This window comes from Salmo salar, chromosome ssa15 (assembly GCF_905237065.1).
Source record: "Salmo salar chromosome ssa15, Ssal_v3.1, whole genome shotgun sequence".
NCBI classification, from domain to species: domain Eukaryota; kingdom Metazoa; phylum Chordata; class Actinopteri; order Salmoniformes; family Salmonidae; genus Salmo; species Salmo salar.
Genome location: NC_059456.1, coordinates 86,060,545 through 86,080,642, shown reverse-complemented (window position 1 = coordinate 86,080,642; position 20,098 = coordinate 86,060,545). Strand labels below are relative to the sequence as shown.

General features: G+C 44.3%; 1 protein-coding gene across 6 annotated transcripts in view; it reads right to left on the bottom strand.

Moving 5' to 3' along the window:
- LOC106572392 (calmodulin-binding transcription activator 1) overlaps positions 1-20,098 on the bottom strand; it is a 600,679-nt gene that overhangs the window by 59,867 nt on the left and 520,714 nt on the right. For all 6 annotated transcript variants that reach the window (XM_045696195.1, XM_014146507.2, XM_014146505.2 and 3 more), the window contains one exon: positions 13,385-13,538. In XM_045696195.1, the coding sequence (XP_045552151.1) occupies positions 13,385-13,538 (154 nt within the window). The remainder of the gene's footprint in view (positions 1-13,384; positions 13,539-20,098) is intronic.

Here is a 20,098-nt window from a genome sequence, read left to right as displayed (position 1 = left end):
GGGCAGGCAGTGTGCCCCCGGTGATGTGTTGGGCTGACCACACCACCCTCTGGAGAGCCCTGTTGACAGTGCAGTTGCCATACCAGGCGGTGATACAGCCCGACAGGATGCTCTCAATGGTATATCAGTAGGAGTGTGTGAGGGTCTTAGGGGCCAAGCCAAATGTCTTCAGCCTCCGGAGGTTGAAGAGGCACTATTGCACCTTCTTTACCCAACTGTCTGTGTGGATGGACCATTTCAGGGTGTCAGTGATGTGCATGCCGAGGAACGTGAAGCTTTTCACCCTCTCCACTGTGGCCCGTCGATGTGGATGGGGGCGTGCTCACGTGCTGTTTCCTGAAGTCCACAATCAGCTCCTTCATTTTCTTTTATGTTGAAGGAGAGGTTATTTTCCTGGCACCACTCCACCAGGGCCCTCACCTCATCCCTGTAGGCTGACTAGTCATTGTGTTGTCTGCAAACTTGATGATTGCGTTGGAGAATTGCAGGGCCACGCGGTCATGGGTTAACAGGGAGTACAGGAGAGGGCTGAGCACACACACTTGTGGGGCACCCGTGTTGAGGATCAGCGTAGCGGAGGTGTTGTTGCCTACCTTCACCACCTGGGGTCGGCCCGTCAGGAAGTCCAGGACCCAGTTGCACATGGCGGGGTTCAGACCCAGGGCCCCAAGCTTAGTGATGAGCTTGGAGGGTACTATGATGTTGAAGGCTGAGCTGTAGTTGATGAATATCATCCTTAAATTGGTATTTCTCTTGTGCAGGTGGGATAGGGCAGTGTTTAGTGTGATGGTGATTACATCATCCTTGGATCTGTTGGGGTGATATGCAAATTGTAGTGGGTCTAGGATGTCGGGTTAGGTGATCCTTAACCAGCCTCTCAAAGCCCTTCATGATGACAGAAGTGAGCGCTACGGGGCAATAGTCATTTAGAATAGTTACCTTCACTTTCTTGGGTACAGGAACAATAGTGGACATCTTGAAGTGGGGACAACAGACTGGGATAGGGAGAGATCGAATATATCCGTAAACAATCCCCGCCAGCTGGTCTGCACATGCTCTGAGGACGCAGCTAGGGATGCCGTCTGGGCAGGCAGGTTTGCGATGGTTAACATGCTTAAATGACTTACTCATGTCAGCCACGCAGTGGGCCACGTCGATGGCACTATGTTTCCCTCGAAGCGGGCAAAGAAGGTGTTAGCATGTCTGGGAGCAAGACGTCAGCGTCCGTGGTATTGATGTTAAAAATAGGGACCACAATGGAAGTCCCCAACTATTGATCCCGGTCACCTTTAAAAATCTTTGTACTTTGTGTGTATATGTATTTTTTTTTACTGACAACTAAAATCCATCCAAACTGCGCAGAGGTCATTTGGTGAATAGAAAGAGTTACAAAACTCTTTCCATTCTGTTACAAAACACCAAAAAGTGTAATAACATTCGGAGATTGTCAAGCCAAGCCTTCGATACTGGGTAAGACTACAAGGTAGGGAGAGATGTATGTTCTTTTTGTGGAGATTGACATAGTCTATTTATTGTAGTGTTGAAAACACAAACCATGATATTAAAGTGCCTAAGTCGGTATGTTTTGTTTATTGGTTGTGTGGTGCATTGGCACAGAAACCTATTGGTGGACAATTCGTTGCATATATTTTATATAATTATAAATATGGCATCAAAATGTTTAAAATCTGATTTCCCTCTAGCTGATCATTGTCTGCAGATGGCTCTGATCGTAGTTTAATGAAACAGGCCGGGAGCGTGAGCTCGTCTGTGGTGTTTGGTGAACCCTCAACCTTCTGGCCTGTAGCCCTGCGTGGCATCAGCTGTGCCACAAAAGCATGCTGAAGCGGCAAAGTCGATATCCACATTTATAAACATAGGGTCGCTACAGTATTTGTGGTTAAAAACATTATTTTGAATTAATTCTATGAGGGGGGAGGGTGTGCAATTTATTTTACAGTACAAGGGGAGGGTCATGTGAACATATTTGTAATGTTGGGAAGAGAGGGTAGGGGCGCATTTTTTAATGACACCTGGCTACATGAGCTCAGATTAGGAATGGCAAAGACAATAAACATAACTGTAATATTATTACCTTTTATTTCATCAGGGGAGCCCAATTGAGACCAGGGTCTCATTTTCAATGGTGCCCTGAGACCATAAAGTAAACAAACAACTACATTACATTAGAACATCATTAACATCACAGCCATCATAAACAAGTTATTAAATCAATCACTAAAAACAATTGCACACCTCGGTGAACTCATTTATCATCAGAGTTTTAAAGTGCCCTAGTGGCACCAGGGAATCCACATGGAATGCATTTTGGAAGTGGAAACTAAAAGCAGATGTACCTAATTCCGTGCAGACCCGAGGAATCTGAAGAGTTAACCAACCATGTGAGCAGGTCTGGGGACTCATGTTTATACTTCAACAAGGAAGTTCGGTGAGTTGGAAGCTTGTGTAGTAGAGCTTTGTAAACAGAAAGGGAATAGTGAAGTGATCTACAGGGCTTTAATGAGGACCTGCCAACCTTGTGATATAAGTAATGCACACACAGATTTAAAAAAAGAAAACTAATGTATGAATCTGCTGTTTTATTCTTTCCCTGTGAATTAGATACACATTCAAACGACCTGTCTGACCTCATAACTGTTTGGCATCTCAGTAACACATCTGTTATGATGATGCAGGCATTAGTAATATGTGGATAAGAGACTGTTGTCATGCAAGGTGTCCTGAAACGGGTTCCCCTTCGTGACAAAGCCAGAGCAGAGCTATAGTAGAGAGCTGACTCAGAGCTTTGACAGACCTCAGAGTGACAGCTCAACGCTGCTGCTTAAATCCACTATGTACCCCCACTGCCTCTAGTCCAAACAATCCTGCCTCACTATGGCACTGAGTGATGCCCCAAGCCAGTCTGCCAGGGTTTGTCATAGCTCAGTAAATGCTCTCCTGCCTGGTTTGGTCTCACCCTCGGGGGTCTGAGCTGTTTGTGTGTGTTTGTGTGTGTGTGAGACATATCCGCCTGTCTTCCCTCCTTACTCAGGGTTGTGTTTAAAGCTCCCCTGTTCTCTGACAGCCACAAGGTTCTGTTCCGTCCTGCGGCATCACTACCACCATCACAACCAGCTAATTCCTGTGTCATCATCCAGAACGACCGTGCATGTAAGGGATGCGGCCTGATGAGCAGCGCCTGTCTTCAGGATACACAGATCACATCACATTCTCTTTGCACCACTGGGCACTGACTGGGATATGATGCCATGCACCCACTTCCCTGCCCTGCCATGCCCTGGTCTAGTCTGGCCTAACCCTGGATGGAGGATTTGGAGGGATGGAGAGAGGGAAGGAGAGAGAGGGGGAGGGATATAGGGAGGCTGGTGGTGTGTTTGTCTATCAGCAGGCTTGGGGCCTGACTGACTCCATGGCTGGGGCTAGAGTTGGAGCATCACTGAGCCAGGGCTCATGCTTGTTTACTTCATCAGAAGAGGGGCGTGAGTCAAGCTGCATGGCTCGTCTGCTGCTTTCTCATTGGCCTATCTGCCCTTTCATAGCAGAGAACCCACGCTGTGACCCCCAGCCCAACCCTCAACCCTCATCTCTGACTCTCTCCTCCCTAGGGCTGGGGAAGGATCAGTTCAGACAAGGCCATGTTGAGTGTTTTTGTGTATGTAGTGTGTGTGTGTGTGTGTGTGTAGTTTGTGTGTGTGTGTGTGTATGTGTGTGTATGTAGTGTGTGTGTGTGTGTGTGTAGTGTGTGTGTGTGTGTGTGTATGTATTGTGTGTATGTAGTGTGTATGTGTGTATTGTGTGTATGTAGTGTGTGCGTGTAGTGTGTGTGTGTGTGTGTGTGCATGTAGTGTGTGTGTGTGTGTGTGTGTGTATGTAGTGTGTGTGTGTGTGTGTGTGTGTGTGTGTGTGTGTGTGTGTGTGTGTGTGTGTGTGTGTGTGTGTGTGTGTGTGTGTGTGTGTGTGTATGTAGTGTGTGTATGTAGTGTGTGTGTGTGTGTGTGTGCGCATGCGTGTGTGTGTGTGGTTATGTCTCTGCTATTGTATGTTTTTTTGTCTGCAGAACAACACAAACAGCTAGACTAGAATTCAGTGAACCATATCATCTCAATTGCCACTTGGTTTTCTGTGTCATTAGACATGTCAAAGACTTTGTGCAGTGGGACATCATGTGTAGAGAATAACTCATGTCTGGAGCTGGGTTTCTCAACTGCCGGGCCGCGGGTCATTTTATTTGGGCCCTTTACGCTCTGAATGGCAAACATACACAATCCATGTCTCAATTGGCTCAAGGCTTAAAACTCCTTCTTTAACATGTCTCCTCCCCTTCATCTACACTGATTCAAGTGACATCACTAAGGGATTATAGCTTTCACCTGGTCAGTCTATGTCATGGTGTTCATAATGTTTTGTACACTCTGTATATATGTGATCGTATAATGTAAGAAAGGTTTGAAATTATTATGTTTTAATCAAATATTGAATCTGTTTGGGCTTCTTGCTTTCAATTTGCAGTCTTCAAATTCAAAGCCTTAAGCGAACATGCATATCAATGGCAGCATGATACATGGCTTAACATCAAAACATACTTCAAAGTTTCCCAGCTTACTAATTTGCACAGTACTTAGTTAAACTGAAGGTTTGTAGCTACGATAGAGGGTAGGGAATGGGACTCTGTCCAGCCTCTTCCTCTGTAGGCCTACATGTTAAACTTCAGAGGAGTAAAAGTGTTTCCTTTTCCCTCCGAGATCCTTGTTGCTAGACTACATACTCCATCCCTCCCGAATACAGTAATAAACACCTGCGTATGTATATCCGCTGATGAACCATAGCTTCTTGTGTAAGACATGAGTCACTCTGGGGAGAATGTACCGTTTGTAAAGGCCTGCTGTATTATTCACAGCTGAATAATACATAGATAATATAATATAATGCTGCTGTGCACTTCGCCTCCACCCCTCTATGTCCCTATGATCAGGGATAGAGGCTGTTCTATCAACACACCACTAGGTGGCACTGTCGCTCTACCTTACAGCTGACGTTTATATCATGGTTGTTCTACGAGGGAGGGAGAGAGAGAGATATTCTGGAATATCCAAGGCCTGACGTCATTTGCCTTTGGCCTAAAGAGCAGGAACCTGGACTTCACCAAAGAAATCAGAAATACAGACATTGTCATGCTACAAGAAACATGGTATAGAGGAGATGAACCCACTGGTTGCCCTCTAGGTTACAGAGAGCTGGTACTCCCATCCACCAAACTACCAGGTGTGAAACAGGGAAGGGACTCGGGGGGTATGCTAATTTGGTATAGAGCAGACCTAACTCACTCTATTTAATTAATCAAAACAGGAACATTTTACATTTGGCTAGAAATACAAAAGAAAATTATCTCAGAGAAAAATTTCCTCCTGTGTGCTACCTATATCCCCCCACTAGAATACCCATACTTTAATGAAGACAGCTTCTCCATCCTGGAGGGATAAATTAATAATTTCCAGGCCCAGGGACATGTACTAGTCTGTGGCGACCTAAATGCCAGAACTGGACAATAACCTGACACCCTCAGCACACAGAGGAACAAACACCTACCTGGAGGTGACAGCATTCCCCCCCCCCATATGCCACCCTAAGCACAACTATGACAACATAACCAACAAAAATGGGTCAGCAGCTCTGTTGCATGCTGGGTATGTACAGAGTCAATGGTAGGCTTTGAGGGGACTCCTACGGTAAGTACACCTATAGATCATCTATTGGCAGTAGTACTGTAGACTACTTTATCACTGACCTCAAACCAGAGTCTCTCAGAGCGTTTACAGATTACAGCAAAATCACAGTATACTTGAACAGAGAAATACTCAATAATGAGGCATCAAAGCCAATGGAACTTAATATTAAGAAATGCTATAGATGGAATGAAAGTAGTGTGAAATCCTAACAAAAAACTATTTGGCAACAACAAATTCAATCCCTTTCAGACAACTCCCTGCACACATTTTTCACTGTAATAGTGAAGGTGCAAACTTGGCAGTAGAAAACCTAAACAGTATATTTGATCTCTCGGCTTCCCTATCAAATCAAAACATTTCAAACAGCAAACCGAAGAAAATGAACAATGACAAATGGTTTTACAAAGAATGCAAAAATCTAAGAAAGAAATTGAGAAACCTGTCCATCCAAAAACATAGAGACCCAGAAAACCTGAGCCTACTCCTTCACTATGGTGAATCACTAAAACAATACAGAAATACACTACGGAAAAAGAATGAACAGAACGTCAGAAATCAGCTAAATGTAGTTGAAGAATCATAGCCTCTAACCACTTCTTGGAAAATTGGAAAACACTAAATAAACAACAACACAAAGAGTTATCTTTCCAAAATGGAGATGGGTGGATAAACCACTTCTCCAATCTTTTAGGCTCTATAACAAAGAACAAACAGCAAAAACATATACATGATCAAATACAAATCTTAGCATCAACTATTAAAGACTACCAGAACACACTGGATTCTCCAATTACATTGAATGAACTACAGGACAAAATATAAACCCTCCTTTGGTGTTGAAGGTATCGTCAATTCAATTATAAAATATACAGACCACAAATTTCAATTTGCTATACTTAAACTCTTTAACATCATCCTTAGCTCTGGCATCTTCCCCAATATTTGGAACCAAGGACTGATCGCCCCAATCCACAAAAGTGGAGACACATTTGACTCCAATAACTACCGTGGGATATGCGTCAACAGCAACCTTGGGAAAAGCATATGACATAAAATCCATGTACACAAACAACAAGTGTGTGGTAAAAATTGGCAAAAATACACACATTTCTTTCCACAGGGCTGTGGAGTGAGACAGGGATGCAGCTTAAGCCCCACCCTCTTCAACATATATTTCAACGAATTGGCGAGGGCACTAGAACAGTCTGTAGCACCTGGGCTCACCCTACTAGAATCTGAAGTCAAATGTCTACTGTTTGCTGATGATTTGGTGCTTCTTTCCCCAACCAAGGAGGGCCTGCAGCAGCACTTAGATTTTCTGCACAGATTCTGTAAGATCTGGGCCCTGACAGTAAATCTCAGTAAGACAAAAATAATGGTGTTCCAAAAAATATCTATTTGCCAGGACCACAAATACAAATTCCATCTAGACACCGTTGCCCTAGAGCACACAAAAAACTATACATACCTCGGCCTAAACATCAGCGCCATAGGTAACACAAAGCTGAGAACGATCTGAGAGACATGGCAAGAAGGGCCTTCTATGCCATCAAAAGGAACATAAAATTCGACATACCAATTAGGATCTGGCTAAAAATACTTGAATCAGTTATAGAACCCAATGCCCTTTATGGTTGTGATGTCTGGGGTCCGCTCACCAACCAAGAATTCACAAAATGGGACAAACACCAAATTGAGACTCTGCATGCAAAATTCAGCAAAAATATCCTTTGTGTACAACGTAAAACACCAAATAATGCATGCAGAACAGAATTAGGCCGATACCCGCTAATTAAAAAAATCCAGAAAAGAGCCGTTAAAATCTACAACCACCTAAAAGGAAGCGATTCCCAAACCTTCCATAACAAAACCATCACCTACAGAGAGATGAAGCTGGAGAAGAGTCCCCTAAGCAGCTGGTCATGGGGTTCACAAACACAAACAGACCCCACAGAGCCCCAGGACAGCAACACAATTAGACCCAACCAAATTATGAGAAGACAAAAAGATAATTACTTGACACATTGGAAAGAATTAACAAAAAAACTGAGCAAACTAGAATGCTATTTGGCCCTAAACAGAGAGTACACTGTGGCAGAATACCTGACCACTGTGACTGACCCAAACTTAAGGAAAGTTGACTATGTAAAGACTCAGTGAGTATAGCCTTGCTATTGAGAAAGTCTGCCGTAGGCAGACCCTGCTCTCAAGAGAAGACAGGCTATGTGCACACTGCCCACAAAATGAGGTGGAAACTGAGCGGCCCTTCTTAACCTCCTGCCAAATGTATGATCATATTAGAGACACATATTTCCCTCAGATTACACAAACCCACAAAGACTTCCAAAACAATTCCAATATTGATAAACTCCCATATTCGTTGTGTGAAATATCACAGTGTGTCATCACAGCAGCAGAATTTGTGACCTGTTGCCACAAGAAAAGGGCAATGAGTGAAGAACAAACACCATTGTAAATACAATGGCTGAGGCTGCTTTGTTGCTCTGTGGATGTGTCCCAATTGGCCATTGGACCTGGTCAAAGGTAGTGCACTATACAGGGAAAAGGGTGCAATTTGGAATGCCATGTGGCCTCATGTACCCTCATATAGCCCATCAGCTAGAAGGCATCTCACCCTTCTCGGCCCTCACTGTCCCAACAACTCCCCAAAGTTAATGACTTCACGCATTACTGCAAATGGCTGGGAATGAAATGATGCCCCACACCTAATGAATACAGTAGTTCACAGCAACGCTGTTAGCTGTCCATTTCCTGTACTGTCCTGTACTGATATATCCTGTCATGTACTGTCCTGTGGTGGATGGGATGCTCAAGTGACTCCTAAACTGATTGCAAGAGGAGCAGTGAAGGAGAAAACGATAGTGGAGCGTATGCTCTGGTGATCATGGCCAGCGTGTGTGTGTGTGTGTGTGTGTGTGTTCGGGCCTTGCCTGGCTGGCTGGTCTGTATTCACAGAGCATCTGTCCCTCACTGTGCATCTGAAAGCTGCTGACACACTACTCTCTACCTGGTCCCATCACCAATAATCAGCCATGTGAACATCACTCACCATCACTGCCCTGCCCCTGCCAACATACACGCACGTACACACCCGCAAACACACACACGCACGCACACATACATACAGCCTGGAGTCTGGCTATTAACAACTCTCTCAATGATTTTCAGAAGCCCCTAAAAGATTATTATCATCAGACAAACCCTGACATTTTACCAAACACTCTCGTACACTGTCTCAAACACTGTCTTAAATCTTTTGTCTTGCCCATTCATCCTCAGAATGGTACACATACACAATCCATGTCTCAATTGTCTCAAGGCTTAAAACTCCTTCTTTAACCTGTCTCCTCCCCTTCATCTACACTGATTGAAGTGGATTTAACAAGTGATATCAATAAGGGATCATAGCTTTCACCTGGATTCACCTGGTCAGTCTATGACATGGAAAGAGGAGGTGTTCCTAATGTTTTGTACACTCAGTGTATATACAGTTGAAGTCGGAAGTTTACATACACTTAGGTTGGAGTCATTAAAACTTGTTTTTCAACCACTCCACAAATTTCTTGTTAACAAACTATAGTTTTGGCAAGTCGGTTAGGACATCTACTTTGTGTATGACACAAGTCATTTTTCCAACAATTGTTTACAGACAGATTTTTTCACTTATAATTCACTGTTTCACAATTCCAGCGGGTCAGAAGCTTACATACACTAAGTTGAATGTGCCTTTAAACAGCTTGGAAAATTCAAAATGTCATTTAGAGGCTTCTGATAGGCTAATTGACATAAGTTTAGTCAATTGGAGGTGTACCTGTGGATGTATTTCAAGGCCTACCTTCAAACTCAGTGCCTCTTTGCTTGACATCATGGGAAAATCTAAATAAATCAGCCAAGAACTCACATTTATTTTTTGACCTCCACAAGTCTGGTTCATCCTTGGGAGCAATATCCAAACGCCTGAAGGTGCCACGTTCATCTGTACGAACAATAGCATGCAAGTATAAACACCATGGGACCACGCAGCCGTCCTACTGCTCAGGAAGGAGACGCGTTCTGTCTCCTAGAGATGAGCGTACTTTGGTGCGAAAAGTGCAAATCAATCCCAGAATGACAGCAAAGGACTTTGTGAAGATGCTGGAGGAAACAGGTACAAAAGTATCTATATCCACAGTAAAACGAGTCAGAAGCCACTGCTCCAAAACCACCATAAAAAAGCCAGACTACAGTTTGCAACTGCACATGGGGACAAAGATCGTCGTTTTTGGAGAAATGTCCTATGGTCTGATGAAACAAAAATAGAACTGTTTGGCCATAATGACCATTGTTATGTTTGGAGGAAAAAGGGGGAGGCTTGCAAGCCGAAGTATACCATCCCAACCGTGAAGCACAGGAGTAGCAGCATCATGCTGTGAGGGTGCTTTGCTGCAGGAGGGACTGGTCCACTTCACAAAATAGATGGCATCATGAGGTAGGAACATTTTGTGGATATATTGAAGCAACATCTCAAGACATCAGTTAGGAAGTTAAAGCTTGGTCGCAAATGAGTCTTCCAAATGGACAATGACCCAAAGCATACTTCCAAAGTTGTGGCAAAATGGCTTAAGGACAACAAAGTCAAGTTATTGGAGTGGCCATCACAAAGCCCTGACCTCAATCCTATAGAAAATTTGTGGGCAGAACTGAAAAAGCGTGTGCGAGCAAGGAGGCCTACAAACCTGACTCAGTTACAGCAGCTCTGTTAGGAGGAATGGGCCAAAATTTGTTGTAGGAAGGTTGTGGAAGGCTACCAGAAACGTTTGACCCAAGTTAAACAATTTAAAGGCAATGCAACCAAATACTAATTGAGTGTACGTAAACTTCTGACCCATTGGGAATAAATCATTCTCTCTACTATTATTCTGCCATTTCACATTCTTAAAATAAAGTGGTGATCAGAGGATTTTTACTAGGATTAAATGTCAGGAATTGAGCTTAAATGTATTTGGCTAAGGTGTATGTAAACTTCCGACTTCAACTGTATCAACGAATTGGCAAGGGCACTAGAACAGTCCGCAACACCCAGCCTCACCCTACAATATGTTTGCTGATGATTTGGTGCTTCTGTCCCCAACCAGGGAGGGCCTACAGCAGCACCTAGATCTTCTGCACAGATTCTGTCAGACCTGGGCCCTGACAGTGAATCTCAGTAAAACAAAAATAAAGGTGTTCCAGTTGCCAGGACCACAAATAGAAATGCCATGCCCTAGAGCAAACCAAAAACTATACCTACCTTGGCCTAAACATCAGCACCACAGGTAACTTCCACAAAGCTGTGAACCATCTGAGAGACAAGGCAAGAAAGGCCTTCTATGCCATCAAAAGGAACATGAAATTCAACATCCCATTAAAATAAAATACTTGAATCAGTTATAGAACCCATTGCCCTTCATGGTGCTTCATTCTATAACTAGAGGACTCCTGATATCTCCAGAAGTATCAATTTTTTCATCTTTATCTGTTGTGTTCTAGTACTGTGTTTTTCCTAGCTAGGGCCATCTACTTTAAGTGCTGCCTGTCTTCCCAGTAGCCTACTTGGTGTGTGAACTGCTGACTGCTCATAACTTGCAGATAGTTGTTGACACATCAACCAGGATCAAGGGGCAGGGCAATTTGTGACTTGTTTTAGTAATCACTGGCTGTATTGGAGGGGGCGTGGTTTCACCTCTCCTAGGCAATCAGTAATTAGTACAGGGAGGCGTGCTCTCCACCTCTGCTAGGCAATTAGCAATCAGTGTTAGTTCTTCAGTCTCCCCTGGTTTCTCAGCGGCAGCTGTAAGCGGCGGTAGTTCGGTTCTGCCGGAACTCTAAGGCCATCGCCAAAACAAAGACGGTTCTGCCGAGTTGTCTGAGGAAGGAACGAGAGGAAGGCTCACACCACTCTGTCACTTGAGTATCTTACCTAGTTATTTACAGATGATCTCATTTTGGTCTTTTGTAGGTTTGTCAACTACTGTGTGTGTGTGTGTGTGTGTGTGTGTGTGTGTGTGTGTGTGTGTGTGTGTGTTCTATACCTGTTAGTTCCTCTCCCTGTAGGCTTTACAGATGCTCCCCACCCCTTGTCTGCAACCCTTCTGATTTAGTGTACCCTGCGCGCACAACCCAGGTGGAATTCCGGGTCTCAGGCAGCATTTGGAACTGCCGATCTGCGATCAGAACACAGAGTTCATCTCAGCCTATGCTGCCTTCAGTCCCTTGACTTTTTGGTCCCGACGGAGACATGGATCACCTCGCAAATCCAGAAAAGAGCCTTTCAATTCTACAACCACCTAAAGGGAAGCAATTCCCAAACCTTCCATAACAAAGCCATCACCTACAGAGAGCTAAGAGTCTGCTCAGCAAGCTGGTCCTGGGGCTCTGTTCACAAACACACCCCACATAGCTCCAGGACAGCAACACAATTAGACTCAACCAAAACATGAGAAAACAAAATGATAATTACTTGACACATTGGAAATAACAGAGCAAACTGGAATGCTATTTGGCCCTAAACAGAGTAGGTACACAGTGGCAGAATACCTGACCACTGTGACTGACCCAATGTTGAGGAAAGCTTTGACGATGTACAGACTCAGTGAACATCCTATAGCCTTGCTATTGAGAGAGGCCGCTGTGGGCAGACCTGGCTCTCGAGAGAAGACAGGCTATGAGCACACTGCCCATAAAATTAGGTGGAATTTGAGATGCACTTCCTAACCTCCTGCCAAATGTATGACCACATTAGAGACACGTATTTCCCTCTGATTACACAAACCCACAAAGAATTTTGAACTCATGTCTATTTGGTGAAATACGACAGTGTGCCATCACAGCAGCAATATTTGTGACCTGTTGCCACAATAAAAGGGAAACCAGTGAAGAACAAACACCATTGTAAATACAACCCATATTTGTTTATTTTTTCCCCCTTTTGTACTTCAACTATTTGCACATCATTTAAATGCTGTGCATAGCCATAATTTAACATTTGAAGTGTCTCTATTCTTTTGAAATGTTTGTAATGTTTACTGTTAATTTCTGATTGTTTATTTCACTTTTTGTTTTATCTATTTCACTTGCTTTGGCATTGTAAACATATATTTCCCATGCCAATAAAACCCTTTTGAATTTAATTAAAATGGAATTGAATTAAGAGAGGGGAGGTATGTAGGATTTCTGGTGAGCTACTATAGATGCTCTTTCTCCCATACACTGGTGTTTATTAATAGAGCTCTCCTCTGTGCTGCCTGACTGGTAGGTGGGTGGCCAGGGCCTGTGCTGGGCTGTGTGCTCTTAGGCTGGGCACTGTGGTGCTGGGTGATAGGTGACCTCTGTTTACCAGACAGCTTCAGGTTGGGCAGGAACACAACAACATAGTAACCAGGCCAGGTCTCTAAGAGAGCCCGTGTGGGTACAGTATTAAGGCCAGGGGAGGTCTGAGCATTAAACACCCAGACAGGAGTGTCTAGTCTGTTTGTGTGTCTGGGGCTCTTAGGGCTAGACCCTTGAGAAGAGCTTGCACCTGTAAGGAATAAGGCTTTGAAAAGGCTTGGCGCTCTCAATAAGTGCTGTGCTCTAAATGTGATAGGTCAGATACTCACACATGGGCTTGAGCTGGCCAATCAGCTCCTCCTTGGTCCACTTGGCCCATTCCTTCTTGTCTGTGTTGATGGAGCACAGGATTGGCCCGCATGGTTTCCCACAGTCCTCTATGGCCGGCACATTCAAGTAGTGGACGAGCACGATGTCAGGGTTCTGGAGAGGGAGGGAGAGAAGGAGGGGAACCTTAGGTGAGTCAGCAGACTCAGAGGATGTGTCTGGTAACACTGAGAGAGAATCACATATAGGCCCAGAGAGACCCAGCTGGAAGTGTAACACCTTCTAGCATTACAGCTGTTGTGTTAGCACACAGCCATGCTGCTGGAATAGGCTGCTGTTGGAGAGACATGGTAACTCTCACACAAATGCATGGTAACTCTCACACAAATAATTGAGTGAGAAAAGCTCACAGAGAGAGAGAGACAGAGAAAGAGAAGCAAAACAGAAATGTGTGAAGAAATATGTGGAGGGGATGTTAAAACCTCTTTGGAAGATTGTGTGTTTGCATGTGTGGTAATGGCCCTGCTATGTGCATGTAACACACGAATAGCGTTTTGTGAAATCCTCCCACATTCCCGAGCCAACTTGCCTGTGTACCCGGTCAGATCCACCAATTTACCCGCCACAACTGTTACCTACAGTATGTAAATTCCCTAATTTGACAGCTTATGAAAAATTGGTGCCGTTTAAAAGACCGGTTGAGCCGGTGTGAATAACATCAATTGTGTTCTGTAATCATGAATAGCTTTGATTACTGTGCAGAGTAAACAGTGGCATGAGAAACGCTCCCACTCCGCTCCTTAAGACTCAATTTATTAGTAACACACTAATGCCAATAACAACACACACATGCACCACACTCGCTCTCATAAGGTACACACACACACACACACACACACACACAGACACAGACACACACACACAGACCTGTTAAAGTAACAAAAGAAATGCAATGACATCATGTGTTTGAGTGCAGTTTGAAGCTTCTTCAGTGCTAAGTGGATTCTATCAACTAGGTCTACTAGGTCTGTGCTCCCTACTGGTCCAAACCATTCATCTGTACCACTCATTCCTCCATTCCCCTCTCCACCCCCTCATCCTCTCTCTCTACCTTGATCAAGGATGGAGGGAGGGGAGAGAGATACACCAGGTGTCACGACGTCCGCCGAAGTTGGTGCCTCTCCTTGTTCGGGCGGCGTTCGGCGGTCGACGTCACCGGCTTTCTAGCTGCCACCGATCTACGTTTCTTTTTCTATGTTGTTCTGTCTTGATTGTACACACCTGGTTCCCATTACGTTATAATTTATTCCCTATTTAACCCTCTGGTTCCCACATGGTTTTGTGTGTGTTTGTTCTTTGTTTAGTGTTCAAGACTTCTGTGAGCTGGTGTGTTTTTCCCTGCGTGGAAATCATTGTTGTTTCTTTTCGAGTAAAGTACGTCTTTTACTCAGTTCTGTGTCCTGCGCCTGACTCTGTCCTAACCACTGCACACTGACACTTGACACGAGGGATAATAAAGATGGAGGGACGAGGAGAGAGATACACGAGGGATAATAAAGACGGAGGGATGAGGAGAGAAATTCACCAGGGATAATAAAGACGGAGGGATGAGGAGAGATACACCAGGGATAATAAAGATGGAGGGAGAATCACCAGGGATAATAAAGATGGAGGGAGGGGAGAGAGATACACCAGGGATAATAAAGACAGAGGGAGGGGAGAGATATACACCAGGGATAATAAAGATGGAGGGATGAGGAGAGATATACACCAGGGATAATAAAGATGGAGGGATGAGGAGAGATACACCAGGGATAATAAAGATGGAGGGAAGAGGAGAGATATACACCAGGGATAATAAAGATGGAGGGATGAGGAGAGATATACACCAGGGATAATAAAGATGGAGGGAAGAGGAGAGAGATACACCAGGGATAATAAAGATGGAGGGATGAGGAGAGATACACCAGGGATAATAAAGATGGAGGGAAGAGGAGAGAGAAACACCAGGGATAATAAAGATGGAGGGAGGAGGAGAGATATACACCAGGGATAATAAAGATGGAGGGAAGAGGAGAGAGAAACACCAGGGATAATAAAGATGGAGGGATGAGGAGAGATATACACCAGGGATAATAAAGATGGAGGGAAGAGGAGAGAGATACACCAGGGATAATAAAGATGGAGGGAAGAGGAGAGATACACCAGGGATAATAAAGATGGAGGGAAGAGGAGAGAGATACACCAGGGATAATAAAGATGGAGGGAAGAGGAGAGAAACACCAGGGATAATAAAGATGGAGGGAAGAGGAGAGAGATACACCAGGGATAATAAAGATGTAGGGATGAGGAGAGAGATACACCAGGGATAATAAAGATGTAGGGAAGAGGAGAGATATACACCAGGGATAATAAAGATGGAGGGAGGAGGAGAGAAACACCAGGGATAATAAAGATGGAGGGAAGAGGAGAGAGATACACCAGGGATAATAAAGATGTAGGGATGAGGAGAGAGATACACCAGGGATAATAAAGATGGAGGGAAGAGGAGAGAGAAACACCAGGGATAATAAAGATGGAGGGATGAGGAGAGATATACACCAGGGATAATAAAGATGGAGGGAAGAGGAGAGAGATACACCAGGGATAATAAAGATGGAGGGATGAGGAGAGATACACCAGGGATAATAAAGATGGAGGGAAGAGGAGAGAGATACACCAGGGATAATAAAGATGGAGGGATGAGGAGAGATACACCAGGGATAATAAAGATGGAGGGAGAATCACCAGGGATAATAAAGATGTAGGGAGGAGAGAGAAACACCAGGGATAATAAAGATGGAGGGAGGAGAGAGAAACACCAGGGATAATAAAGATGGAGGGAAGAGGAGAGAGATACACCAGGGATAATAAAGATGGAGGGAAGAGGAGAGAGAAACACCAGGGATAATAAAGATGGAGGGAGGGGAGAGAGATACACCAGGGATAATAAAGACAGAGGGAGGGGAGAGATATACACCAGGGATAATAAAGATGGAGGGATGAGGAGAGATATACACCAGGGATAATAAAGATGGAGGGATGAGGAGAGATACACCAGGGATAATAAAGATGGAGGGAAGAGGAGAGATATACACCAGGGATAATAAAGATGGAGGGATGAGGAGAGATATACACCAGGGATAATAAAGATGGAGGGAAGAGGAGAGATATACACCAGGGATAATAAAGATGGAGGGAAGAGGAGAGAAACACCAGGGATAATAAAGATGGAGGGAAGAGGAGAGAGAAACACCAGGGATAATAAAGATGGAGGGATGAGGAGAGAGATACACCAGGGATAATAAAGATGGAGGGAAGAGGAGAGAGAAACACCAGGGATAATAAAGATGGAGGGATGAGGAGAGATATACACCAGGGATAATAAAGATGGAGGGAAGAGGAGAGAGATACACCAGGGATAATAAAGATGGAGGGATGAGGAGAGATACACCAGGGATAATAAAGATGGAGGGAAGAGGAGAGAGATACACCAGGGATAATAAAGATGGAGGGATGAGGAGAGATACACCAGGGATAATAAAGATGGAGGGAAGAGGAGAGAGATACACCAGGGATAATAAAGATGGAGGGAAGAGGAGAGAGATACACCAGGGATAATAAAGATGGAGGGAAGAGGAGAGAGAAACACCAGGGATAATAAAGATGGAGGGATGAGGAGAGATACACCAGGGATAATAAAGATGGAGGGAAGAGGAGAGAGATACACCAGGGATAATAAAGATGGAGGGAGGAGGAGAGATATACACCAGGGATAATAAAGATGGAGGGAAGAGGAGAGAGAAACACCAGGGATAATAAAGATGGAGGGAGGAGAGATATACACCAGGGATAATAAAGATGGAGGGAAGAGGAGAGAGAAACACCAGGGATAATAAAGATGGAGGGAAGAGGAGAGAAACACCAGGGATAATAAAGATGGAGGGAAGAGGAGAGAGATACACCAGGGATAATAAAGATGGAGGGATGAGGAGAGATACACCAGGGATAATAAAGATGGAGGGAGAATCACCAGGGATAATAAAGATGTAGGGAGGAGAGAGAAACACCAGGGATAATAAAGATGGAGGGAGGAGAGAGAAACACCAGGGATAATAAAGATGGAGGGAAGAGGAGAGAGATACACCAGGGATAATAAAGATGGAGGGAAGAGGAGAGAGAAACACCAGGGATAATAAAGATGGAGGGATGAGGAGAGATATACACCAGGGATAATAAAGATGTAGGGAAGAGGAGAGATATACACCAGGGATAATAAAGATGGAGGGAAGAGGAGAGAGAAACACCAGGGATAATAAAAACGAAGGGAGGAGAGAGAAACACCAGGGATAATAAAGATGTAGGGAAGAGGAGAGATATACACCAGGGATAATAAAGATGGAGGGAAGAGGAGAGAGATACACCAGGGATAATAAAGATGGAGGGAAGAGGAGAGATATACACCAGGGATAATAAAGATGGAGGGAAGAGGAGAGAGAAACACCAGGGATAATAAAGATGGAGGGAAGAGGAGAGAGAAAAACCAGGGATAATAAAGATGGAGGGATGAGGAGAGATATACACCAGGGATAATAAAGATGTAGGGAAGAGGAGAGATATACACCAGGGATAATAAAGATGGAGGGATGAGGAGAGAGAAACACCAGGGATAATAAAGATGTAGGGAAGAGGAGAGAGAAACACCAGGGATAATAAAGATGGAGGGAAGAGGAGAGAGAAACACCAGGGATAATAAAGATGGAGGGAAGAGGAGAGATATACACCAGGGATAATAAAGATGGAGGGAAGAGGAAAGAGAAACACCAGGGATAATAAAGATGGAGGGAAGAGGAGAGAGAAACACCAGGGATAATAAAGATGGAGGGATGAGGAGAGAGAAACACCAGGGATAATAAAGATGTAGGGAAGAGAGATATACACCAGGGATAATAAAGATGGAGGGAGGAGAGAGAAACACCAGGGATAATAAAGACAAAGGGAGGAGAGAGATACACCAGGGATAATAAAGATGGAGGGAGGAGAGAGAAACACCAGGGATGATAAAGATGGAGGGAAGAGAGAGATACACCAGGGATAATGAAGATGTAGGGAGGAGAGAGATACACCAGGGATAATAAAGACGGAGGGGGAGAGAGAAACACCAGGGATAATAAAGATGTAGGGAAGAGGAGAGATATACACCAGGGATAATAAAGATGGAGGGAAGAGGAGAGAGAAACACCAGGGATAATAAAGATGTAGGGAAGAGGAGAGAAACACCAGGGATAATAAAGATGGAGGGAAGAGGAGAGAGAAACACCAGGGATAATAAAGATGTAGGGAAGAGGAGAGATATACACCAGGGATAATAAAGATGGAGGGAGGAGGAGAGAGATACACCAGGGATAATAAAGATGGAGGGAAGAGGAGAGAGAAACACCAGGGATAATAAAGATGGAGGGAAGAGGAGAGAGAAACACCAGGGATAATAAAGATGGAGGGAAGAGGAGACAGAAACACCAGGGATAATAAAGATGGAGGGAGGAGAGAGAAACACCAGGGATAATAAAGATGGAGGGAGGAGAGAGATACACCAGGGATAATAAAGATGGAGGGAGGAGGAGAGATACACCAGGGATAATAAAGATGGAGGGAGGAGAGAGAAACACCAGGGATAATAAAGATGGAGGGAAGAGGAGAGAGAAACACCAGGGATAATAAAGATGGAGGGAGGAGAGAGAAACACCAGGGATAATAAAGATGGAGGGAGGAGAGAGAAACACCAGGGATAATAAAGATGGAGGGAGGAGAGAGAAACACCAGGGATAATAAAGATGTTGGGAAGAGGAGAGAGAAACACCAGGGATAATAAAGATGGAGGGAGGAGGAGAGAGAAACACCAGGGATAATTAAGATGGAGGGAAGAGGAGAGAGATACACCAGGGATAATAAAGATGGAGGGAAGAGGAGAGAGATACACCAGGGATAATAAAGATGGAGGGAGGAGAGAGAAACACCAGGGATAATAAAGATGGAGGGAAGAGGAGAGATATACACCAGGGATAATAAAGATGGAGGGAAGAGGAGAGAGATACACCAGGGATAATAAAGATGGAGGGAAGAGGAGAGAGAAACACCAGGGATAATAAAGATGGAGGGAAGAGGAGAGAGATACACCAGGGATAATAAAGATGGAGGGAGAGGAGAGAGAAACACCAGGGATAATAAAGATGGAGGGAAGAGGAGAGAGATACACCAGGGATAATAAAGATGGAGGGAAGAGGAGAGAGATACACCAGGGATAATAAAGATGGAGGGAAGAGGAGAGAGAAACACCAGGGATAATAAAGATGGAGGGAAGAGGAGAGAGATACACCAGGGATAATAAAGATGTAGGGAAGAGGAGAGAGATACACCAGGGATAATAAAGATGGAGGGAAGAGAGAGAAACACCAGGGATAATAAAGATGTAGGGAAGAGGAGAGAGAAACACCAGGGATAATAAAGATGGAGGGAAGAGAGAGAAACACCAGGGATAATAAAGATGGAGGGAAGAGGAGAGAGAAACACCAGGGATAATAAAGATGGAGGGAAGAGAGAGAAACACCAGGGATAATAAAGATGGAGGGAGAGAGAGAGAAACACCAGGGATAATAAAGATGGAGGGAAGAGAGAGA